Here is a 26423-nt window from a genome sequence, read left to right as displayed (position 1 = left end):
CTCTGCCTCTTAAATACAGCCTCCTTCCCACTCACTGCATCTTTGGCTGCTGTTTGGCTGGATAAGCCTGTCATCAAGATGTGGTGGGCTAGGCTTTGGGAAACCCAGACGGACCTCAGCTGGCTTTTCCAGCTAGTCCTCCCCTCCACATGCCAGGCCAACAGTACCAACACAGTCAAGGCCTCAGCCCTGACTCTCCCGTCTCCAGGGGACCAGAGCCTGAGCTCCAGACAGGTTCCAGGGTGAGGGGTTGCTGACCAGGAGGTATTGCAGAGAGGATTGAGAACTTTGTCCCTACCCCTGCCCTAGAAGGCTCCTTGGCGGGGGATGTAGGATGGGGGTGGGCCAGGGACAAAGGGTGGCCAAAGGCATTTGTGGGAGGGAGGCAGGAGGGACCACACCTAGGGACAGGGAGGAGTCAGGAACCAGGGAACTCAGCCAGCTGAGAGGATCAAATTCCTCCTGGGTGAACTCTGAGATAGACTCTAGGAACTTGTGGGCACAGGAGGCCCGAAGAGGGGAAGAGCCAGAAGAGAAGACCCAGCCACTCCACCTATCTGCAGCCTGGATCCTCTGAGAAAAGCCAGCAGGCAACGGGGCAAGTGGGAGCCTCCTCTTTCAGTGCCCCCACCTGCCCTCCCTTCCTTGCCCTTCGGTGCCTGCTGGGAGAGCCAGGGAGGGAGAGAAGACGATGGAGTCAGGCAGGACGCAGATAAAGCTTGACCCCAGGTGAGTGAGAGCGGCAGGCCCTGAGCCAGAAGCCAGCTGCTAAGCAGCGGCCAGCTGCCCCTATCGCTCTGGTCTGTCTCTCCCTCCCTCCCAGGGCCCTCTGGCTCCCAATACACAGAATGAGATGGGACTGATAATGTTCATGATGTCCTCAAAGACACTGTGGGGTTAGGCCAGTGCGTGACCCCAAGAGCCTTAGCTTTGCCCCTCAACTGGAGAAAGATCCCAGAGGTGGGGACTGTGGGGGGCATGCACAGAATGTTGACCAGCTGGGGACCCATCTCTGGTGCTAAGGGTCCCAAGGCTGCTAAGCTCTTTCTCTAGGACCCCGCTGTTTCTCCCTAGCCAGCCCCTGGGCTGCTGCCTCGATGGAAGTAGAGTGAATGGACTGTGAGCTTTTTGGGCACCTCAGCCGGACCTGCCCGTGGCGTGGGTGGCAGCCTGCCTTACACACTAGCCTGGACCAATTCTCCATTCCCTCGAGGCCTTTAGGGGAAATGGACAAGCTCCCTGAACCCAGGAGTATTTGAGGGAGTGTCAAATAACTAGTGTCCCTTCTGGTACCCTCCTCCTTCCCCAAGTCCCCATATTCTGAAGTCAGGCTGACGTCTCTCCAGGTACACGGCAGATCTTCTGGAGATACTGAAAACCAATTACAGCATCCCCTCTGCCTGCTTCTCAATCCCTCCCACTGCAACGCAGCTTCTGAGAGGTAAGTCAGGGACCCTCCCCAGAAGGAACTGAAAGGAGGAAATGAGCATCCCAGTGGGAAGTCAGCACAGCTGAGAGGAGCTGAGAAGAGGTGGTGCTGAGCTGGCCAGCCTGGAGAGCCTGGGAGGATGGCTGTCCCAGAGTCCATCATGGTTTAAAGCCTTGCAGAAGAGCAACTCCTCAAGGAGCCAGTAGGTCAAAAAAGGGGAATGACAACTCAGCCTGGAAGACAAACCTGCATATGGGACCTCCCACAAATCCCAGACTCAAAGCTCATTCAAATTGGGGACACTGGCCTGGAGCATTTTTCAGACCCCAGGGGCATCCAGGGACTCAAGACTGTATCATTCTAGAGGGGTAGTTACTATGAACAGCATTCTTAAAACTTAGTGAATCTGTAAAAGTATTCTGACAGTGTTGGCCCACTAAATCCAGTACTGAATTGCTTTTGAAAGTGAAAGGCAGAGGATGGGACTCAGTTTATTCCCTGGACACCTAAATCATGAATAATCAAATGAACCTAGCATCTTTATAGCAAATGTGTTCATATCTACGTTTTATTTTGTTTTCCTACTGCACGATTAACTACACCTTAGACACTGATAAATAGGAGTCTGTGTCTCTATGGTATCCTTAATGCTTTCCCAGCCTCCTTCCTGATGTTGTCACCTCAAGGAGCAGACGCTTTCTGAATAACAGGATGTGGTCAATGTGCGTTAGGAGGCAGACATAGGCATGGCCTGGGACAGTGTTCAGCCCTGTTTCAGATGCTCTGAACCAGAGCACATGCCAACTGCCAGAGAGTAACCAGAAACACCTTGTAGCTGTTCTGTGGTTTGTGCCAGAGGGCAGCTGCAACCTCCAGCTCCCGGAACCTCTTGTTCAGAGAGTACAGTTGGTGGTACAAGTCTTCCCTTATATCAGTGGTTGTCAACCAGAGGCAATTTTGTCCCCAGGAGACTTCTGGCAATGTCTGGAGGCAGTTTCAGTTGCTACAACAAGAGGGTGCTACTGGCATCTAGTGGGTGGAGGCCAGGGATGCTGCCTGGAAACAAAGGAAAGCCCCCTACAACAAAGAATTTTTTGGGTCAAAGTGTCAATAGTGCTGAGATTGAGAAACCGTGCCTGACCCTGTGAAAACAGAGCTCACATTGCTTTGCTACAAAGTGTGCAGATAGAGGGATGTTCAAAGTAGGGAGACCATACTGGGTCTGACAGTCGGGCGAGCTGCCTTGCTCCAGGTGCAACTGTCGGTGTTGGTAGCAATTGGAGTGTGGAGAGCAGGCAGTGGGCACTGCTGGAGGGGGGATAGAGACAGAATGAGCAGGCAGGTCCCCCAGACACTGAGGAGCTGGATCTAGCAGGATTCAAGGTTATTGGTGGGAAGCAGGGGACAAGTGAGAGGGCTGGGCAGGAAAGGTGGGGCCTGATGAGTGTCAGGCAGAGGCGTTGTACTTTATCCAACAGATGGAAGGAGCTGGTGAGGGCTCTGGGATTGGGAGGGGCTGGATGGTGCATCTGGACCATTAATCAGTAATCAGGGTGGCTTCAGGGAAGAAGCGCTTTGAGAAGCAGGGGTATAAATGCGAGGTTATTGCCCCAGCCCAGCATGAAGGACAAGAGGCTGAGCCAGGGCAATGCCAGGGAAAGGAAGGGAAGGTTGGGGAATATAGGCATTTCAAAGGAAAAGCAGGCAATCTGGTAAATATCTATACAAGGTAAGTGAAAGAAAAAGAGACTCTAATGATGACTAGGGATCTGGGCAATGGTGATAACACTGACAGAAACAAGGAGTCAGGAAGAGGCACCCATTGGAGGATGTGGTGAAACCCCTTCCTTCTTCATTTGTAAACTGTGTTGTTCCTTAAATTAAAAGCTGTTTAAAAAAGAGCTATTCTGGGAGAACTATTGAACCTTTCAATAATCTGTTTTCGAAATGCCTGTGATATGATTGTAATTATAATCCCAACAGGATTTTTTTTAATGATCCAAACATGTATATGGAAGAGTGAAGGGCCAAGAAAAGCCAAGACAATTTTGAAAAAGTGTAAGGAGAGTACCTGCCCTACCAGAGATTAAGGCTTATACTAGGACTATAGTAATTAAAACAATGAGGTACAAACTGTACCTGATGAGCAGACAAATGGAACAAAATCGAGGGCCCAGAATAGACCCCTGCCCATTCGGGGACTGGCTTTATGAAAGGATGCTACACACACCAGGAGGCAAGATGGATTCTCCAGGAAGTGATGCTGGACAATTGCCTGTCCCTATGGCAAATAAATAAACATGAAAATAGCTCCAGAGTAGCTTTAATTCAGATTAAATACCTAAATGTAAAATGTAGGCATTTTTACAAAAGAAAATATAGAAAGATATTTTTATGATTGGGAGTAGATAATAATTTCTCAAAACACAAGACAGCACAAATGATCACGGGAAAGATTGACTATATAAAGTAAACAAACTTCTGCACAACTGAAAACACTAAAAACAACATTAAAAGCCAAACCATACATCAGGAAAAGATATTTTCAAGCCTCTAAGCAATGAAGGATGAGTAGGCAGTATAAGAAAAATTACCCAACAAAAACTGGCTAAATTATATGAACAGATGATTCATAGAAGAAGAAATCAAAATGGCCAATACACAAAAAGGTTATCTATTTTGTTAGTAATTAGGGAACTGCGAATTAAACAACAAAATATCATTTATTACTATCTTATAGGGAAAAAAAGGCTGATTTTTCCCAAGTGATGGTGAATTTGAGGCAAACTATGAACTCTCATAGACTGCGGGTGGGAGTAAAAAGTGGTGTAGCCACTTTGGAGGGTGATTAGCTATCTGTAACACTCAAGATTCTCATCTCCTACCCCCCAGCAGTTCGAATCCTACGTGTAGGAATAGAGGAATTCTCCTATACGTGCCAAGGAGACACCTCCATGAATGCTTACTGCATCATTTGTTTGTCATGATGAAAACAACCAAAAATCATGAAAACAATGTTGGGTGGAAAAAGCATTTTGCAGGATGGTGCCATTTATATAAACTTTTTAAAGATGCAAAGCGATATCATATGTTGAATATGTACATATGTTGTAAAAATTAAAACATAAATGGAAAAGATATACACCAGCTTTAGAGTAGTAGTTACCCCTGAGGGGTGAGGTCAGGAAGGGAAAAGGATCTGGGAGACATATACAGGGGCCTTTAGATACATCTGTAATGTTTTATTTTTCTAAAAACAACTTTTGGAGCAAAATTGGCAATTTGGTAACACTCTTTAAAATGGGTTATGGTTATATTTACGTTTGCTCTATTATTTTTTTTTTCAACTTTTTTTTTTTTTTTGAGGAAGACTAGCCCTGAGATAACATCTGCTGCCAATCCTCCTCTTTTTGCTGAGGGAGACTGGCCCTGAGCTAACATCCGTGCCCATCTTCCTCTACTTTATATGTGGGACGCCTTCCACAACATGGCTTGACAAGTGGTGTGTAGGTCCGCACCCGGGATCTGAACCAGCAAACCCCGGCCGCTGAAGCAGCACATGTGCACTTAGCTGCTGTGCCACAGGGCCAGCCCTGCTCTATTATTTCCTTTACTTTTGAAATATTTTATAATTTTAAAAATAATTATAAAATAGTTTTTGAAAGGCTGTGATGAAATGTTAGATGTAAAAACAGAATACAAAATTTTACAGTATGATTGAAGTAATGTAACGTGTATGCACTTTAACCAGGATATTTTTTTAAATTACTTTTTTATTGAGGAAATACTTCATACCAGGTGCTGTGCTAAGAGATTTAATAAGAGGATACATAACCTGTCCAAGGTCATAGAACAAGCAGTAAGTGGAATTTTACTTTGAACTCTGGTGTCTCTGATTCCAGAGTCTATGCTCTTAACCTCCGTGGTAACAAATATGCAAAAATGAAAATAATTTTTGGCTAGGAACTAGCTAGGATTATGCCTCATCCCCCTTTTTCAAAATTTTAAGGTTCTGATATTGTTTTCATTATTTAAAAAGTAATCTTAACTATTTCGAGACAGTGGGAAATGTGCTAACTGCTAAAGCTATAATTGTATTCAAAATGGTCAGTGAGACAAGCATTTCCCAAAGTGTGTTCCCTGGCACACTAATCCCAAGGAGTGCTTCATGAAAAGAGTCCACAGAAAAACAAGCTTTGTAAAAGCTGTATTCTATGACATCCTTTTGGAAATTAATAATATAAATCAGATTAAAAACTTCAGTATGTTCTGAAGGAAAGAAACATGTTTAACTTTGTTTAAGGCATTTCCAAAAATTTTTTGGTGATAGAACACTGTTGCCCCATAATATCTATTAAGTTTCAGAAAAATAAGGTAGGGGACAATCTTCTAAGAAGACAAACGAGTTTGATGGAGAGCAGTGGTGTCAAACTCTGGATGCTCAGGCACTTCTCTCTCTCACATTCTGCGCTGCGGAAGTGGATAGGGGAGCCTGTAGATAGTGCAAGTATGAGAAAGAATAGAGTACCAAAGCCAGCAGTTACAAGAAACTGCAAAAGCCTTTCTGTATTGAACAGTCAGGATATGCCCCATCCCCACCTTCATAAATTTAACCTTTTAGGTTTGCATTTGATTGCTTCTATCACTCCACACTCTCTCCCATGTCTGTGAGAATACACACCAAGAGTGAGCATGTGTAACAGTTAAGATTATGGGCTTTTCATCAGGACCCCTGGCTTTAAACCCCAGCTCCTTCACTTCCAGGCTGTGTGACCATGGACACGGTGCTTAACAATCTATGCCTAGTTTCCTGAAAAACCCTATAAAATGGAGATGACAATAGCAATCCTCATGCGGTTATTTTCATTCAATAGTCACAGGCAGTTACTGTTCCAGGCAATTGGAGGTAGAACAGAGAAAAAGCCTGACAAATCCCTGCTTTTGTGGAGCTTACGCTACATGGGGAGAGAGATAAGAAGCAAGTTAGTAAATACATAAATCATCTCACTGCGGAAGGTGGAGTGGGGGGGAGGGCAACATCACACAGGGCCCTCGGGGAGGCTAGCTGAGCAGGGGCACGTAAACAGAGAGCTCAGTGACGAGAAGGAGCCAGCCACATGGAGCTCAGGGAGAAAAGCTGAACAGGCAGAAGCCAAGTGTAAAGTCCTGGAGGTGGGAACAGCTCACGTGGTTGCTGGGAGTCTGAAAGAGTGGTAGGGATAATCCTAAACCTCTGTAACCAGAGAAGAGCTGAGCTGCCTTGAGCATGATCGGGTTTGGAGAACACAGGGTGCGGGAGAGGAGGAATCAGTAGAAGAGAGCTGAGGTCAGAGGCCGCAGGAGGACTGCGGTTCTGGGAGGCAAGGGGAGGGAGATTTTCAAGGAGGAGAGAGCAGTGAAGGACTGTGACGACTGGGAGTCTTGGCTTTGACGGCTTGCGAAAGTGTAGCTTCCGCTCTCAGCTCTCAATGAGCTGATGAGCGCAAGAGTCAAGGGGGCGGGGTCTGGGGAGGGGGGTGGTGCGGCGGGCTGGGTTGGGCAAGGAGAAGCTTCCAGCAGTGTCTCCCCCTCCTAACAATGGACATTGGTTTTAGAAATCTACTGAATTAATTTTGGTTTACACCTATTTGGACTTCTATCTTTCGTCCGTATTCTTTTAAAACTAAACATTTCTATTGTAAAAATAATTCAGGTTCAGTAAAGTAAATATGAAAATACAGAAAAGTAAAAAGAGGAAAAGTCGTATGTAGTCCTACCGCTCAGAGACAGGCACCGCAAATATCACAGTGTAATTTTCTTTTTCTATGCTTTTATTTAACATTAGTAGAAATCATACCCTACCTACAATTTTACTCCATATTTTTACAAGCATGACATCATATAAATTTTTTCACATTATTATATATTTGGCAAAATGTGTCCTTTTAAAAAAACATATTTTTTGTTATAAAATACATGTTCATTATAGAATAATTGTAAAAGATAGAAAAAAGTAAGAGGAAAAGACAGAAAAGACAAAACCACCCACAGTCCCATCATCTAAAACAGCATTGCTAATTTTGTTTACTGTTTCTAGTCATTTTTCTATGCAATGATTTTTTAATGTTTTTATTTTATCAAAGTAATACATGAACTTGGTTAAAAATTCAAATAGTACCAAAGGGCTACTAATGAAAATCAACAATCCCCTGCTGTCTCCTTTCCCATTTCTAATCTTCCTCCTTCTTTTAGCTGATGATTCTTCTGATAGTTACTTTCAAATCACCAATATGTGCACACCATTATCTCCTGGGGTATCAATTTTGGACATCATCTGTGGTACCTCTGTGATACATGAGGATTTATCTCACTTGCGCCAATCTCCTTCCATTCTCTCTATGTAATTATGTCAATATTTTTAGTTATTTTTTATAGTTATACACTATAGCTATAGTCTATTTCTAATTCTGCCGACTATGGACAGTTTTTCGTGACTTTCCATTTTGTAAGATAGAGATATTAGTGCCCTACTCTTTCCTTCAACTCTTTTTTACCTTTCTCTCCCCAATCAAATCCTTTAAACATGGCTATAATTTTACTGTGCTAGTTTTGCATTCTGCTTTGTTTACATAAGCAGTTTTTTTAAGGTATAAATTACATACAGTAAAGGGTAATGATTTTAAGTATATAGTTTGATGAATTTTTATCTATATGTACGTCTGTGAAACGACCACCCAGATCAAGAAATAGAACATTTCCAGCATGCAGTAGAGTCTGTCATACTCCCTCCAGTTAACATTCCTCCAAAGACCACAACTCTAACCTCTGTCACCTCTGTAGATCAGTTTTCCTTGTTCTTCAACTCATATAAACAAAATCAAACAGTATGTACTCTTGTGTCTGGCTTCCTTCACTCATCATTATGTTTTTAAGATTAATCCATGTTGTTGCATGTATCAATAGTTCATTCTTTTTTATTGCTGCATGATATTCCATTGTGGGAATATATTACAATTTATTTATCTATATTCTTGTTGAATAACATGTGGGCTGTTTCCAGATTGGGCTGTTATGAATAATGCTGCTATGAACATTATTTCAGTGTTTATAAGCACTCATTTCTTATTGAATATGTATCCAGGAGTGAAATTTCTGTGTCATAGTGTAGGTGTTGTTTAGCTTTTTTTTTAATAAATTTATTTTATTCTACTTATTTTTTTTAAGGAAGATCAGCCCTGAGCCAACATCTGCTGCCAATCCTCCTCTTTTTGCTGAGGAAGACTGGCCCGGAGCTAACATCCATGCCCATCTCCCTCTACTTTATATGTGGGACTCCTGCCACAGCATGGCTTGATGAGCGGTGCCATGTCCGCACCCGGGATCCGAACATGGCGAACCCCGGGCCGCCGAAGCGGAACGTGCGAACTTAACTGCTGCGCCGCCGGGCTGGCCTCATATGTTTAGCTTTAATAGATACTACTAAACTGTTTTCCAAAGTGGTTGTTGATCCTGCCAACAGCAATGTATGAGAGTTCCAGTTGTTCCTCATGTTCACTAGCAGTTGGAATCGTCAGTCCTTTCAGTTTTGGCTCTTTTGGGGAGTACGTAGTGACATCTCACGTTTGTGTTTCCCTGATGACTTCTCTAAGCTTGTCTTTTCATTCTCTTAATGGTTTCTTTTGACAAATGTAAATTCTTAATTTTAAGGAAGTCCAATTTATCAATTTTTTTGTTTAAGATTAGTGCTTTTGTGTCCTATTTTAAAAGAACTTGCCTGTCTCAAAGTCCAGAAGATACACTTCTCTGTTTTCTTCTAAAAACTTTATTGTGTTGACTTTCACATTTAGGTGTTTCTGTGTGATGTGAGGGATGGGGTCCATGTTCTTTTTTTTATCCCTGGAAAGATATCCAATTAACCCATGCATCCTTTCTTGAAAAAACATTCTTTTCCCCTGGATTGGAGTGGAGCTTTTGTCATAAATCAGATGACTGTATACGTGTGGGTCTGTTAATGTTTTTTTTTATTGAGTGCTAATAAGTTTTGAAAAAATATTTTTACATATTCTTTGCAAAGACTTTTTATGGCGTCCACAAATTTTTCACACCTGCGTAAAAACTACCTGTTGGGTAGTTTACTTAATAATTCCAATTTTGTTGGATATTTAAGTTGTTTTTTTAATTTAGGGCTGTTAGTCAATAATATTATAAACATTATCTTTTAATAGAACAAAAATAATATATCATTGTTATTTTGCTCTTCCTGACTACTAGGCAGGTTGACTATTTTCCCACATGTCCTGAACGGTGTTAATATAATTTTCCCATTTATTTGCAAGAGCATCCTGTTTTTGTTATCAATTTTCCTTATGTAATAAATATCTTAAACTTGAGTACACTTTTATTAAAAATGCTTTCCTCCAGTCTGTTTGCTGCCTTTTTTTTTTTTTAACATTCAGAAGTTTAAACTCTGTATATCAAATTTGACCATCATTCTCTTTGTGATTTCTTGGATTGCTCCTAAGCTTAGGAAGGTTTTCCCTCCTCAAAGCTTTGATAAATACAATTCTCTTTTTTTTATCTCTCAATTTTTTGCTTGATTTTTAAAGACATCTCTTTAATCTATCTGGAATTATTTTGATATATGGCAGGCTTTATGTGTATCCCCATGACTGTTTTAAATACACATTTTTGTTGTATAATGGTAAAATTGTGTAAAAAAGTCCTCTGTGATGTTTATCTTTTCAAAGTTTCAAGGAAGAAAAGGTAAAGTCTCTTTTTAAGAAAGGACTGCAACCAGTTTTTTAATGTTTAAAACTCGCAGAGCCTACTGGAGTGGTGTCTGGAGAGGTAATTGAGAAAGAGGCAACAGAGCTAACAGTAACAGGATGCCAGGCCAGAAATTTAGTCCCCCAGAGGGCTGTATCCTAACTAAGTAGAGGTGGGTGGAGGAAGGGATGGGTAGGAGGAAAAAATAGCACAATCCTGTCGTTTTGGCCTGTGATAGGAAGAAAAAATTTACCACTGACTTCAAAAGTCCAGCTTGGGGGGCCAGCCCGGTGGCGCAGTGGTTAAGCTTGGGCACTCTGCTTTGGCGGCCTGGGGTTCACAGGTTTGAATCCCAGGCATGGACCTATGCACTGCTTATCAAGCCATGCTGTGGCAGGTGTCCCACATATAAAGTAGAGGAAGATGGGCATACATATTAGCTCAAGGGCTGTCTTCCTCAGCAAAAAGAGGAGGATTGGCAGCAGATGTTAGCTCAGGGCTAATCTTCCTCAAAGAAATAAAAAATAAAAAAATTTAAAAATCCAGCTTGGGAGCTGGATTCCAAGGTCCACCTTCCACCAAGGGCAGGTCCTCTGTATTGGTCATTAGACCATAACTGTGGTCAGAGGTAAAGGGCTCCCTTTGGATAAAGCAAAGAAAGAGAAAAATTTGTGCCCCAAAATAAGAACAACCAGGATGAAGGTGATATTTTTTGACAGAGTCACCTTTGTCCTGGATGCTTCTTGTGAAGCCACCAGAGCCAAATGACAATTCAAGTCTTTAGTGTGGTATTGTCTCCTTCCTCCCTGTTTTCGTTTCAGTGGTACTATCTCTGATTGAGCTGCCTTCAGCCACCAAAATATAGGGCAGACTAGCCAATACCTTCCTCATACTTTACTCCCAATACAGTAGGACAGTGGACTGGGCTCTCACAGTCTTCTCCCTCTTCCACTCATCTAGCCAGTCAGGAGGTGGAAAGAAGAGAGTCTGCCAACTAGGGAAGAGACTTAGATAAATTAGGGTCCAGGCTTAGTCACGAAGGACACAGAACCATTTGTTTAATTGTTGCATTGATGAATAACATGTTCAGAAACACATATTGTGACCATATTAATTTTTTCCTGTTAGCAATGATAAGCCCCCAGGAGCTTCACTGGTATTTGTTAAAATGTTTGTTATCCTCTGACCATTATCAGGTGAGACTGTTAAATATGCAGATTATTGGGCCCATCCCAGATCTATTGAAGCCTGCTCTCTGAGGGTAGGGCCTAGACAGCTACTTTTTAATAATTCCTCAACTGATTGCAATAAACACTAAATAGAGCTACCGAACAACATTTAAGTGTGAGGCCAACATGGGAAGAATGTCTTCGGGGTCTTTACTTGTATCCATTTCACTTTTGTTAAAATTCCTTCCTAATGTCCCAGTTTCGTGACATAATTTTTGAAATAAAATTTAAACAGCTCTTAAGTATCCCATTAATTACATTCTGCTTCAATTATAATGGTAAATGGTCCATGTCTGCTAGCATGACATCTGGCACTGGAGGTAGAAAAGTGAATAGAGGGGCCAGCCCAGTGGCGCAGCGGTTAAGTTCACACGTTCCGCTTCTTGGTGGCCTGGGGTTCACAGGTTTGGATCCCGGGTGCGGACATGGCACCGCTTGGCACGCCATACTGTGATAGGCGTCCCATGTATAAAGTAGAGGAAGATGGGCACGGATGATAGCTCAGGGCCAGGCTTGCTCAGCAAAAATAGGAGGACTGGCAGTAGTTAGCTCAGGGCTAATCTTCCTCAGAAAAAAAGAAAAGTGAATAGGTCCTGCCGACTGCCTAATTCAAAATTTTTGGTAACTATGTAAAAACTTTTTTGGTGTCTATACTCTGGTTCAGGTAAGCCTTACCATACCTGGAATTATCTGGTCTATCTTCCATCCATGCAGAAGAATGACTATTTCTTACTCACATGTTCGATACCCTCTGTCTAAGAAAAAGCCATTCTTCTGCATGGATGGGAGCCTAGACCAGATAATTATACATATGGTCAAGTAATTTAGACCCAAGTGAGGAAACCAACATCTTCTGCCTCTCAGTCCTGGTCTTCAGCTCACTGGAGTCTGCCCTCTCTTTCCACTCTAGCATTGGGTCCTTTGCAAATTGCCCTCACAGTCATCTTGACCTTGCTTGCCCTGGGCTCGATTGCCATCTTCCTGGAGGATGCTGTCTACTTGTACAAGAACACCCGTTGTCCCATCAAGAGGAGAACTCTGCTCTGGAGCAGTTCTGCACCCACGGTGAGGGCCCTGTACTTGTCCTTTGGGAGAGACTGGGGAGGAGGCAGGGACCATTTTGATAATTCCTCTAAACTCAACAATTCAAGGCAGCAAAGGGTTGCTGCCTTCTCCACCTTAGGGTGAGGACTGTAATCTGATCTCCGTTTGCAATCAGGACTCCATGCTTGGAAGGCCAACAGGCAGTGGGATGGAGTGTTTGGATTCTTAGGACCACAGAGCCAGCTGGAGAAAGTGCTCAGCCCACCGGCGGCCCCACTCACTACTCCCTTGCCACAGTACTGCTGTTAAAAGCAAGCTTCCTGTACAGACAAGTAGTGCCTCCTCAGAGTGTAGGAGGGAAAGAATATTTTTCCAACAGTCATACTCAGCTCTACTCTTACGTTGTAGGCCTTTTTAACTCATTCCCACAGCCATTAGGGAGGCCTTTGGCTTGCTCCTAGGCCATAAATTGGACTTCTGTTTCTTTGTGGTGAGCTCTGTGTGTCTGTTTGGTGTGGAGAGTAGAGCCCTTGAGGTCCTCTCCTGCCAGATGAAATCTGCCTGGGCCATTGCAAGTCATCAGAGAAGCTCTAATAACGTGGGATGTTGAAAAGTAAGGGTTGGATCTTGATCCATTTATTCCTAAAGATGAACTTACCTACTCCTACCCCAGGCATATAAGATAAGATAGTCTTCAAAAGAGCCCCTGTCTCAAGGTGACTTGCTGTCTCTAACCCTAGACCTAGAAGAAACTGACAGCCGAATTAAAAAAAAAATTTTTTTAGTTAGTTGATTTAATTAGTTATTTTTCCAGCTGGACCCTTTTAATAATGGTGCCTCAAATGTTTAGGTTTTGCTTCCTTGGGCGCTTGCCACAAAAGGCCCAGAGGGTAAGCGCAAAGTCTCCTTCCTTGCTCTAACTGGCTTCTTGCTCCTTTCCAAGCAGGTAGTGTCTGTGTTCTGCTGCTTTGGTCTCTGGATCCCTCGTTCCCTCACACTAGTGGAAATGGCCATAATCTCGTGAGTGTCCTGCCCCATCCCTAGCTCTGAGCTGGGTCTACTTCTGGCATTCCCTTCTGCTCACCCATTCACCCAGGACTCCAGAATCTGTGTCTTCTTTTCTTTCATCCCTCTTCCTTTCCATAAATCCCTACAAACCAATTAATTGATCCCGAATCTAGCCCTTTCCAACTTGTGCTAATCCAGGTCTCTTGAACTTCTGGTTCTGTTCATCCTCAGTCACCATTTCATTCCCACAGCCGGAAATTCCTCTTTCCAGACCCCTGGAACCTGTCCTCTTTCTCACTCCTCTTGGGTCACACATTTAGAATGCCTGCTCCCTACCGTGTGATCCCCTGAGTAAACCCCACTCCTTCCTGCTCCCTTTTCAATCTGTCTTTCTTTGGCAGCAAAAGGCGTCCCCTCAGCTGGCTGCTGCCTCCCCTCTGTGCACTCCAGGCCCATCTCTCCCCCTGCCCCTGCTCCAGGTTTTACTCTGTGTGCTTTTATCTGCTGATGATGGCCATGGTGGAAGGCTTTGGGGGGAAGGAGGCAGTAATGAGGACACTGAAGGACACCCCAATGATGATCCACACAGGCCCCTGCTGCTGCTGCTGCCCCTGTTGCCCCAAAATCATGCTCACCAGGTAAGGCGGGAGGGAGAGGCATGCTTGAGGAACAGGTTAGCCTCTTCCTGCACTCTCCCAAGAGCCTCTGCTGGCCCTCTCGGCCCTGCTTCAAACCTCTTGGGATTAGCCTTGTATAGAACAAAGCCAATGATGAAAGGGTGGGCAGCCCACACCAGGACCCACATATTAGGCACTCACCCAAGGGTAGGGGAAGCAGAAGAAGGAGAACTCCAAAATTCCCATCACTTAAGCTCACTGCCCCCTACAAACTTTAGTCACACAGAGCAAACTGGGCCTTGGGCTATTTACTTGCCCCTTTTGCCCATTTTGTTTAGTGAGGTTGGGTCAACACTCTGATAGTTCTTGCTCAGAAGGCAGCATTCTGGTCTGGAGGCGAGTGGGAGATAAGAAAGAGGGTTCCTAATGCTCTCAACATTCTTGCTTCTTCCTATGTCCTCATCCATTTAACCGTTTGGGTGTCTGTGATGGCAGCCAAACTTCAGCCCTGGAGGCCAGTGAGGAAACTGAGAGGTCTTCTTGGGATGGGTAATTTATTGGTTCATGTTCCTAACCCTCTTCTCCCTTCAGGAAAAAGCTTCAGCTGCTGATGTTGGGCCCATTCCAGTATGCCTTCTTCAGGATAACAACGGGCCTGGCGGGCCTGTTTCTCATCCCTGATGGCATCTATGACCCAGCAGACGTAAGCCAGGAGTAAGGGGTAGCAAAGTCCAAGACTCATTTCATACCTCTGAGCTCTAGAAGGAATAGCTAGAGCCAACATCCCCTGATACAGGGCTCCAGGGGTAGGGTGGCCCCAGGGACAGGGTGGTTGCAGAAAAGTAGAGACTCTGGTGGGAGAGGAGACTGGAATACGCCAAGGCTTTGGGGCTCTTTTATTACCTTTCGCACCAGGGGAGAGGAGAAATAAAAGGAGAAGAAAAGGGCTTGCTTCCATCACTGACTACTTTCTGGTCTGGCACCAGATTTCTGAGAAGAGCACAGCTCTATGGATCAACACTCTCCTTGGGGTGTCCACCCTGATGGCTCTCTGGTCCCTGGGCATCATTTTCCGTCAAGCAAGGCTGCACCTGGGTGAGCAGAACATAGGAGCCAAATTTGCTCTGTTCCAGGTAACTATACCCTGGGAGAGAAAAGATGGTTAATAATAGAGCTGCAAATAATTGGGGTTAGGAGGTGAGACTAATAAAGGCTAAAAGTGAGTCTGGGAATCTTCTTAAGCCTTAAGCCTCCTGTGAGATTTTGAAAATGATCCCTGTCACTTCCCAGTTTTTTCTTTTCTGTGCTGTAATACTTTCCTAGGGCTGCTGTAACAAAATACCACAAACCGCGTGGCTTAAAGCAACAGAAATTTATTGTCTCACAGTTCTGGAGGCTAGAAGACAAAATCAAGGTGTCATCTGGGCCATGCTCCCTCTGAAACCTTAGGGGAGAATCCTTCCTCACTTCTTCTTAGCTTCTGGTGGTTTCCAGCAATCCTTGGCATTCCTTGGTTTGCAGCTGCATCATTCCGATTTCTGCCTCCATCGTCACACGGCCTTCTCCCCTCAAGTGTCTGTGTCTTATGTCTCTTTTCCCCTTCTTATAAGGATAACGGTCATAGTGGAATAAGGACCCACCCTACTCCAGTATGACCTCATCTTAACTGATTACATCTAATTAGTTAACCGAAACAATGATGCTTTTTTGAAATAAGGTCACATTCTGAGCTACTGGGGGTTAGGACTTCAACATATCTGTTTGGGGACACAACTCAACCCATAACATGTGTATTATCAAACCTTAAATTGTTCTACATTAGCTTTTTTTTTCTTTTATACCCATTACTTCTTAAAACCTTATAATCCATCACCACCAACAGTATCACAGCTACAACTATGAACTACCATGTGCTAGGAACTTTTCATACGTTACACTTAAATTTTCACAATAATCTTACGAGTCATTATTATTTCTATTTTACAAATGAGGAAACTGAGACCCAGAGATGTTATGGGACTTGCTCAAAGGCACATAGGGATGGAGCTAGAAATCTGTTAGAGCTAAACTCCCAAACCCACATTCCTTCTTATCACACTGCCTCTTCCTCTTCACGCCTTGTCTGAAAGTTCTCTCAAGGGCACGTTTGTTCACTTTTTACACATTTCATTCTCTAAGCCCAAAGATAATTTTTCCACCAAATGCAATGACATCTAGCCCAATCTAGTTTTCCTTCTCTCTTCATTCTGTCTGTCTCTGTGATGGGCCTGTCTCCTGCTCCCAAGGCGTAGTGACCACTTTATAGTTAACAGAGTGATTTCACATAAATTCTCATTTCATCTAAGCAGATGCCTCTGAAACGTGAATCTCCAGGCACATAGCAGGTAGAATTGAAGGGGCAATGGGAAGACAGAAGAGAGAAAAGCCTGAAATTGAGTCAGAGACTGAAGGGCAGAAAGGATCTGGGCCCCAGAAGCACTTAGGGTGAGGCCACAGCTAAAAGCCCTGTGACTGCCCCATGATTACTGTGGGGAAGCCTGGACAAGCCATGTCTGCCTAGAAGAGGCTGATGCTTCAGGAAAGTATACTCAGGGAGGGCAAGTACTAAGACAAATGGTGCTCCTGGGGCCTCTGGACAGGGATTTTCTTCTTCTTCTTCTTTTTTTTTTTATTGTGGTATAATATACATAGCATAAAATTTACCACTTTAACCATTTTCAAGCGTACAGTTCAGTGGCATTAAGTGCATTCATCCATCACCACCATACATCGCCAGAGCTTTTTCATCTTTCACACAGAAACTCTGTACCCATTAAACACTAATTCCTCTTTTCCACCTCCCCCTAGCCCCTGGCATGGCAGAGGTTTTTCAAAGTGCACTTTAATGGTTCACTGTCCATCATTCTAGGAGTAGGGATCTCAGGTCCTTGAGCTAGACGGAATGACTCTTCTCTAATTATCCACCCTTTTCATCCATCAAGTGCTCATTAGTAGCCATAGCTGAGATAGGGAAATAAACACAAACCCCCAATCAGTTCTTGTTGTTTCTTATCAGGAACTCTCAAAAAAATATTGGGTAGGGGGCTGGCTCAGTGGCGTAGTGTTTAAGTTCAGGCATTCCACTGCAGCAGCGCAGGGTTCGCAGGTTCAGATCCCAAGTGCGGACCTAGCACCGCTCATCAAGCCAGGCTGTGGCGGCATTCCACATAAAATAGAGAAAGATTGGCACAGATGTTAGCTCAGTGACAATCTTCCTCAAGCAAAAAGAGGAAGACTGGCAGCAGATGTTAGCTCAGGGCCAGTCTTCCTCACACATACACACACAAAATATTGGGTAGAAGACGAGATTACAATTTGCCTAAAGGTTAAAAGTCCACTAAATTTTAATCAAGTGTGAGTCTCAGCCCTCTGTAACCACACTGATCTAAAGGTCAGCCAAATGTACAGCGGAAGGACAAGCACAGCAGCAGGCCAGCCGGCCTCAGAGCCATGGATGCTGGGCCCACCCTGCCCTCGCTTCTCTTTTCTGTTTTACAGGCACTCCTCATCCTGACTGCCCTGCAGCCAGCCATCTTCTCAGTCTTGGCCAATGGCGGGCAGATTGCTTGTTCACCTCCTTTTTCCTCTAAGATCAGGTCTCAAGGTGAGCACATAGGGGATCCTATCCCATTCCAGGATAAGTAAGAGGGGGAGGGTCAGGGAAGAGAGGACCTTAGAACAGAGGTTGGGCCAGCCTGGTTTCTGCTCAGAACACTCAGAAAGGGATCTCCAAGAAATCCCAGCAGAGGCTTTAAGGAGACTATGACTTCTCCAATCACAGAGAAGAGAGCTGCAGTCCCATAGCTTGAGGCCAGTCCTTAGCTCCTGGGAGAAGAATGGGGATGGTTGGGAAGCAGAAGGTCATGCTGATAAAAAAAAAAAAAAAAAAAAAAGGTTTAATGCTAGCCTTAGATTGCAGAAGGTAAAGAGCCAAGTTCTGTTTCTGGCTCTACCATTAACTTGTTATGTTAGTTACGACAGCTTAGTATCTGTAGGTCCTGGTTTGAGGACAAATTGGAGAAAGTGTTGCTCAACTCATGTGTAAGGGCTGCTGGTGGGATACCACCTCTATAATTTAGCATAACGTACGTTATATTTCACCCTATGCTGCAGTGATGAATTGCCATCTCCTCATACTGGAGACTTTTCTGATAACTGTGCTGACACGAATGTACTACCGAAGGAAAGACGACAAGGTTGGATATGAACCTTTCCCTTCTCCAGACCTGGATATGAGCCTCGAAGCCTGAGACAGATGGCTTGGACAATGAAAGAGACACTTTACTCATTAGATGAGCACAAGATTTCTTCACTGTCCCTCAACCTTGACCAAACAGGGAAGGATTCCATTTTCAGCACAAAATGGCAGATTACCTTTGACTATAGAGATGAAGATGAATTATGCAATAGGATGAAATTCTGTTGGATCTTGCCTGGGAAAGGTATTTTAAGTTTTATAATAAAAAAACAGGATGGGTTTGAAACTCTATAACTGGGTACACTGCCTCTGTGGGTGCCATTATTAGCCCTTAAAGCTTGTATACTGAAAGGTCACTCTGAGCTTTCCCAAAGAAAATGAAAGGGGGAAGAGTATATGGTAGTTTGTCTGGTATAAGAACTGGAGTAGAATTCAGCCAGGCAAAACAGTACAAGCCCCAAGTCTCAAAGAAAGCAGGCTTCTGAAGAACAGATGGAAGGTGCTCTTTCCCTTACTGATATGTCGTTAGGGCACTGATGACATTAGACCTGGGAGATCTGGATCAGCCTCCATTTTGGGGACAATGGCTTTTTGAGTCTTCTATGCCAAGCTGCAAAAGGAATCCCCCAATAATATGGTCATGGAGCTTGATTTTGAGGAGACAAATTAGGACGCAAAAGCAAAGGAACTGAGAGTACAGGTAAAAGCCCAAACACAAAACATAGCACCATGGATAGCAGGCCAAAAACACAGGAAATGAACATTAGGTAAAACCACTTTGCCTTTATTTGGCTAAATGACAAAAGCCAATATAACTCTGAACAAATTAATAACACTCAGACAGGAAAATGATATACTCAACACCGACTGAGGAAAATGTCCCTGTGGATGCCGGCACTGGTGATGGGGCTAACATTCACGCCAAGGGCAGCATTTCTTTCCAAGACTTTTTTTTTTTTCAGGTTCCTCAATACAAAACAATCCAAACAATCAAGTCTCTGTATTCAAAACAGTCAGTGTCTCCCAAAGAAGGGTGGGAAAGCCCACTTTATACCTAAAGGAACACAACCTGAGTCATCCTAATGTTAAACTTAGTACTTTTGTTTTCTACCCCAATCTGAGTACTAACATAAAACTTGAGCAGACAGAAAATCTTCCTTCTTTCTTTTAAAGAAAATTAACAATTAATAGTATAATCCCAAGAACATGTTCTACTTATCTGGAAAAATAGAAGCTAGGAACCACTCTTTATCCCATTACAATCTATTCTATGAGAGAAAACAAGAACAATCATTGTATGACTTTGAAAAATACAGCCTTTAAAAATACTTATATTGGTAAGCTTAAAAAAAATACCATTAATTAAAAACACTGGTAAGGGAGCTTTTTTTTCCTACCTGTATTGGTTCAACTTCTGGTGAGAGTGTGTGCTGACAGAAAACATAGAAGCTATGGCTTTTAGGAAATTACAGAAAAGCAGCAAAATATAATTGATCTGGAAAGATTTTAGATAAGGGATCCGGAACAAGATTAAAAAGGCAATGGGGAGGGGGGAAGCTACCCACAAATCAAGAGATTCTAAAAAGAGAATAATGAAAGCATTGTGAAAAATCATTGTAGAGAGACTATCCAGAGACTGCCTGACCAGCTGTGTGGTCGCAAGTAAAATAAGAAAAATAAGCAACTCAGGTGCTGCCTAAGAAGTTATCAGTGATCACAAAAGGTCAAAAGTTCTCTTGACCTCCTTCATATTTTTTCTCCTCTTCAGGATGTTCAACCTCCTCACATCCCCAACCTTCTTACCCAAGTCTCAGCAAAATAATGGTCTTCAGCTCTAGCTATCAGAAGCAGCTGAAGCAGTACAAACGATCCATTTCTATTCCCCTAAAGCTTCAACCTCTATTCTTCAGTGCTCCTGAGTCTAGTGTATGAAAAGAACAAACTTCCTGCCCAGCGCATCTCAAGGTAACTGCTGAAATGGCACCTCCTCAGCACCAGATACAAGGCTTCTGTCTCCATTCTCCTTCTGTCTTGCAAAGGCTCTGAAGCCAATCAACTTTTAAGGCTCTCCCATCTCTGCCACATTTGGCCTATTCAGGCTGACTGCTTTGTGCATGGGGTTCAGAGAAAGAGCTCCACAGCCTCAAATATTAATATTAGAAGATTTATATATCATAGGGACGGTCATGGTATGCAAACCTCTAACCTCATTTAATTAGGCACAAATGATCAAATAATGCATCATCCCAACAGCTTCTTCCAACCACCCATCCTTGTCCAGCCCCTAGGCTCACATTCATCCCAAAGTACCTAACATGCCACACCATCAAAGTTTTGCTTCCAATCAAAATTATTTGAAGATATACTAGTGTTAGGAGACCGAAACAGTAGAGGCTTGCCAAAAGGGGCAAGAGAGTTTTCCAAGAACATATGCACATGCTGGCCCCAGCAGTCTCACAGAGCTTATGAGCCTGGAGGTCATATTCCAAGGGCAGGGCATGCCAAAAGCAGCCCACTGACAGAGCAGAGGAGGATGGCCCAAACATTTGGGACCTAGACAAGACAACATACTTGAGAGGAGAGACTGCAGGGAGGAAAACCACATTCTAGGCATCTCCCTTTCCAAATACACTTGGATAACGTGTACGTTGAGGGAACAAGTAGGTGGGCTTCAGTGGTGACTTGTGTTTCTATACTAAGGAGAATAAGACAGAAATAGGCAGAATTCCCAAAGAGGAAAGACTAAAGCAGAAAAATTAAACTATGTGATCATATGAAGCTGAGTAATGTAAGAAAATATTAACTGTTTCAAAAAAAAGAATTCCAAGCCAAAGCTCATGTAAACCAGATTTGATAGCAAAAATAGCACTTCATGAGAAGAGTTAAAAATGTAGTTTTCCTAGGCCATCAGGACAAGAAGTTCCCCCTCTTTGTCCCTCTATCTGCCATGCTCTGTCACTCTGGGTGATCTGAATTTTAAGGACCTAGGGAGTCCTGCTGTGCAGGTAGGCAGTGATTTTAGCCTCTGATCCTCAGGCAGAAGAGTAGGTTTTATCAGAAAGTGTTTAGGAAAGGGACTATGAGATGCTCACAGCCCTAGCAGAGGGACAAGAAAAGATAAAATGTGGTTTTCTTAGCTGAAAACACTAAAACTCCACCCCCACAAGGGGTACTTATGAGTGACAGGGTAGGGCTTGGACATAAGCAATTTCCCTCTGAACTCAGCCACAGGATTACTGGTGGATGATGATCTGCTAGGTCATGCAGCTATAGGGTGCTGGAGGCTTAAAATGGGCTCACACTCAACAGCAAGTGCTAAGCTTCAGCATTCTCTGATGTGCAATTCAAGAGGTGAATCCCCCTGGGGAGTCTAACAGGGAAGGCAGGACCATAACCACCAGGCACACATGGCGAGGGAGAAAACCTACCATACTCTTGTAATGTGAACCCATGCTTTGTGGCCTGCTGGAGGGGCAGTGGAGGAAATCTCTGCCAGCTGCAACTCTGAGGAAAAGAAACACCACGTGGAGCACTGGTTCCAGACAAGAACATTCTTAAGAGGAGCAGAGGTCAAGATAAGGCTTTAGAAAAGGGGGTGTTTCCTTATGCTTTTGCATCTATGTTGTGTGCACATCTCTCTATATATTCAATATGGCTATGAGCAACATGGATTAACAGATCATGTTCAAACTGCAGACATTTACAAAGTACTTTGTAAAAAGCTAGGTAATAAGAATCAAAATAGGAGTAGCAGGGCCAGGGACTTACTCCCAATAGAAAAATTAATCTAAACTGATTTTGTATAGGATTAGGTATTGCCTCACTCCCCTCCTCAATCACAGTAACCAGAAACTGTCCCTTCCTTTAAAGGTAGATTGCAGGAAAGAGATTGATAAGCGCTCCCAAATAACTGGGCAACAGAGTTTTCTGAGAAGATGAACACAGCAGAAAAACCGCAGCTGATGCCATGTGGTCTGGTTCCATCCCCATCAGTGTCTTCATGGACCCCATTGGGTCCAACAGGAAACTCCTCAGGGAGTAAGAAAAGTTAGGCTCAGATCTCCTTCTTCCCACAGCCACATGGACACATGTACCAGCAGTACATTTAGGGGATTTGTGACTGTAACTCAGCTTTTAGCTTTTTTTTAAGGAAACCAAAAATATGATATTTCGCCCCCCAAATCACCCATCAGCATGACTGCTTGCTTGAAGGACTTGGCTAGCCAGTTTGCCTCAGAAGAAGGGGCAAACACTATAGTGTATCAGGAAGAAAAGGCCTCTGGGTATTATACCGCTTCCTTCTGCCCACTCCTCAGGGGCAAAAAATTAGTTCTACTTACTATATTTGAAAGATTAATTTTTAAAAAGTAATAAAAATGATAATTTCCCTGTCAAGATCATATGAACATAAACAGTAAAGCAAAGTCCATGGAGAGGGTATATGGATGCAAAACAGGCTTCTAAGGTGTAGTCAGCCTCCTTCTTGGTATGGGTGGGTGATGTCTCTTGGAGGACAGGCTGTCTGGTCTCCCCATCCTAGGTTCTCTTGCCCCAATTGTCTTTCCTTTGTAGCTGTCCTTAGGTTTAGTGTTGGGATCACAATTTGGAATTCAACAAAGAGCTTCTGGAGGTGATGGGACAGAGGGAGGGGAGAGGAAAGGAGGGATGAAAAATTAGTCTTCTTCATCCTCACTGATATCATAGGCTGCAGCCTTGTGCCTGGAGAGGTTTGCTGGGGAGGAAGGCGGGGAAGTCTTGCCAGAGAAAGGCCATCGGAAAGAGGGGGAAGGGGAGCGTTCACGAGTGGGGCTGCTGCTGGGACTCTGCTTTGGACTGATGGCCTGCAGCATCCGGCCTTTCCCCTCTTTCAGCATATGTTTCTGGGGAGACCAAAAGGAAGAGTTAGAAAAAACGCTACAGATCCTCCCAAATCACCACTAGAGGATCTAAGACTTCAAATTATCATGAGTGCCCTCTGCAATGTCAAAAATGATCAAGTAAGCCACAACAGGGACACAGCCATGATTCTGGGCAATTTCCTCCCTCAAGTGGTCTATGCTATACTACTTGTCTAAGAGTTCCCGCCTGCTATCCACAGTCACCAAATCCTTGACTTCTATGTCAAAGGAATTCTGAAAAGGCTACTTGGTCTGTAGTCCAGGCTCCAGGCAAAAACAAAGGAACTAACTCAGACAAAAGGGTACCTATCCTAGTTTTAAAGTTCTCTGAAAAGAAAATTCCATATTCTCCCTGAATAATCTATTCTGGTATCCAAACACCCTCACAGTCAGATCCTTCCTGATATCTAAGCTAGGGCTCACTTGTTGAATAGCTACACATACACCTTTTATTTGGCTTGCAGAGACCTTGCTACTCCTCAAGGACAGAATTCTCACCTTGCCCAGCTATCCTGCAGCAGTTGTTGTACTGGAGGCAGCTTTCTTTCTAATCTTCTTTGTTCTTTCCTTTCCTTCTATCTATAATGTAATGTAGAAGCAAGCTGGGCAAGGTTACTCGCTTACCTGGTCACCAGATTTGGAGGGTGACAGAGAGCAGGCAAAATTATTCAGGAGAATGTATAAATGTTTTAAAGAACTCCTCTGTAAACATTTTAAAGAGCCTCTTGGGGATAGCTGAGATACAGTTCTGACCAATAAGTGGAACAGATTAGACAACTTAATGTCGATGTCCCTTTCTGCTTAAGGATTCTATAATTCTTTCTGCAGCATGAGAGTTCCCTAAATTTCCTGAAATGCTCTAAATTGTCTGGCAAAAAAGAACATACCAGTGCTCCTTCTGGACCAAACATTTCCAGGAAACTTCCAATGAATTCTCGGGATTTCTCTTCCCACTTCTGAATGAGGTCAATGCTTTTTTCCTCTACCTTCTGAACAAATTCTTTTGATTTTTCCTCCACATCTTTCACTTTCTTCTTTACTTTGTCAACTCGCTCCTGCAAGTGGTATTTCTTCTCCTAGGTAAAGAAATAACTGTTTTGAGAAATAATACTTACCCTGACCTTCCTTACAAAAGGGGCAAGAAAAAACATGGTTTGACACTCTATTGACACTATTTTCAATCTTTAGAATTTCACTTTGCTTTACTCTATCCTACACTTCTCTAGCATAATAACAGATAAACATGCTCTGCATGGTCATCTTATGCAAAAGTGTGATAATTCTAACATTGTGGAAGCCCGAGACTAAATTAAATATATAGGGTAAGCCTGTTAACAGACAGGCATGTAGCCAAATGAAGTCTGATTTTTAAAGACAAAACATAAACATGCCAACATGACCCAAACCCCATTCTAGACGGAGATGCATTGGGAGCAACAAGGTCACTGCACAACATTGCCATGAATAAGCCAACTACAATAGGCTGAAAGCAGAAGTTAGATCTTTTACATAATTCATTTATTGTTCTGGATTTTTTCCCCTCTATCACTGGCTTATTTTACAATTTTAGAAGAGTTGTTTGTTTTATTTTTAGTACTTGGAGGTCTGTTTGTTCATTCGCAAGACGAAGATGAGACTCTTTGGTCCTATCAGCTTCCCTAAAGATAAGGGAAAATGGTATAAACCCCCTGGGAGTGAGGTGGGAGTGGGGGAAGTCTTTAGCCAAATGAAAAGTATTTTCATAATTTCCGGATCATAAAAGGGAAAGGAATATGATTAGAGTTTTTAAACACCTGAAAATAGATAAAGATTTGTAATAGGTGGTTAACAATAGTTAGGGTTTATCTGCATAGATAAATCATATTTAGATGAAACCAATTCACCTATTCTTATAATTCACAGAGCTGGGAGCAGGTGAGGGAGCATAATAAACTACTTACGTAGAAGATGTAGTTAGCATCTTTCTTCTTCTACTTAACTCAACTTTATTGAGGTAAAATTTATATACAACATATACAGCAGTTTGTTTGTAAAAGGCAATATTAAGCTAAGATAGACTTTGCTTTCATAAATCAACATTTTGCATGCAATTTCTCAGGGCACATGGAGCTAAGTTTTACAATTTGTGTGTCACTACCCACAGAGGGAGAGGATCCATAGCTTTCATCAGATTTTCAAAAGACCATCCAATCAAAAGAAAAAAGGTTAAGAATGACCGTTTTAAATGTGTTTGATATAAGTACTGTACTATGTAAGTGATACATTCTTATTTACTTAATTGGCTGTGTACCCTTAGCCCACAAAGGCAGAAAATGCCTCTTTTTTACTCTTTTTGTAAAGAGCTTAGCATAGTGTTATCTGCAAAGAGGCGTTCACTGAGCTTTTGGAGGTAATAATTATAGCAGACTGAAAAGCAAATTCAGCTCAGATGAAGTAGCAGGCACCATGTATCCTACAAAGCCAGGGAACTCTGGGATGAGGTTGAAACTCACGTTGATAAAGCTGACATTGAGCTCCTTGGCTGTGTAGCCCCTCTGTAGGTTCCGTCTCGCGTACACATCATAGTCCCGGACAATTCGGGTGATGATGTCTGATGTGGAGATACCTTCTGTCCTCTGTGTTGGAGCAAACATGCCTAACCCAAGAACACATACAAACTCTGTGACATTCTGGTTAGCTCAGGCAGGAGAACTAGATGGAAACTGGTAACAACATCCCTCTCCTCTCCTCAAAAAGCAGAATCTGCTAAGTGAAGTCTGGAGATACTGACATACAGGAGGAGGACTGACTAAAGTCTTGGAGTAAGGAAAGAAGGAGCTACACAGCCCTAATCTTAAGAAAAATATGGGGCTAGAAAAGGGTTTCCTGGGGCCAGGCCGGTGGCTGAGTGGTTGAGTTGGCGCACTCTGCTTCAGCGGCCCAGGGTTTCGCCAGTTTGAATCCTGGGTGTGGACATAGCACCACTCATCAAGCCATGCTGAGGCAGCATCCTACATGCCACAACTAGAAGGACCCACAACCAAAAATATACAACTATGTACCAGGGGGCTTTGGAGAGAAAAAGGAAAAATAAAATCTTAAAAAAAAAAAAAAAGAAAACGGTTTCCTGAAATTAAGAGGTATCAAAAGTGGATGTTTAGACTGCGAATTGATGGATATCAGTGCTATGCTCACCTTAATCTCTTACCCAAAGTATGACCTGAAAGTGGATGCTGA

At 43.2% G+C, this 26423-nt stretch overlaps 2 protein-coding genes across 9 annotated transcripts in view; one reads left to right on the top strand and one right to left on the bottom strand.

Annotated features, from left to right (window-relative positions):
* PCYT1A (phosphate cytidylyltransferase 1A, choline) overlaps positions 1–26423 on the bottom strand; it is a 77559-nt gene that overhangs the window by 17527 nt on the left and 33609 nt on the right. For 5 of the 8 annotated variants that reach the window (XM_070583490.1, XM_008541915.2, XM_008541913.2 and 2 more), the window contains 3 exons: positions 25700–25842; positions 24095–24283; positions 19073–23189 (listed from right to left, as the gene is read on the bottom strand). In XM_070583490.1, coding sequence (XP_070439591.1) covers positions 22983–23189; positions 24095–24283; positions 25700–25842 — 539 coding nt within the window. In that variant the 3' untranslated portion in view covers positions 19073–22982. Of the gene's footprint in view, positions 1–15429; positions 17978–19072; positions 23190–24094; positions 24284–25699; positions 25843–26423 lie in introns of those variants that run through there. The other 3 variants (XM_070583493.1, XM_070583492.1, XM_070583491.1) reach the window with 3 other exon arrangements.
* SLC51A (solute carrier family 51 member A) lies at positions 459–18609 on the top strand. Its single transcript, XM_008541919.2, has 9 exons — positions 459–729; positions 1347–1441; positions 12314–12468; positions 13394–13467; positions 13935–14093; positions 14664–14775; positions 15059–15205; positions 17610–17715; positions 18225–18609. The coding sequence occupies exons 1-9, from the start codon at positions 692–694 to the stop codon at positions 18359–18361; spliced, it is 1023 nt and encodes a 340-aa protein (XP_008540141.1). The 5' UTR covers positions 459–691; the 3' UTR covers positions 18362–18609.

Source organism: Equus przewalskii, chromosome 18, assembly GCF_037783145.1.
Source record: "Equus przewalskii isolate Varuska chromosome 18, EquPr2, whole genome shotgun sequence".
NCBI classification, from domain to species: Eukaryota; Metazoa; Chordata; class Mammalia; order Perissodactyla; family Equidae; genus Equus; species Equus przewalskii.
The sequence above is the reverse complement of the archived record's forward strand: the minus strand, read 5'-3'. Positions and strand labels throughout refer to the sequence as shown.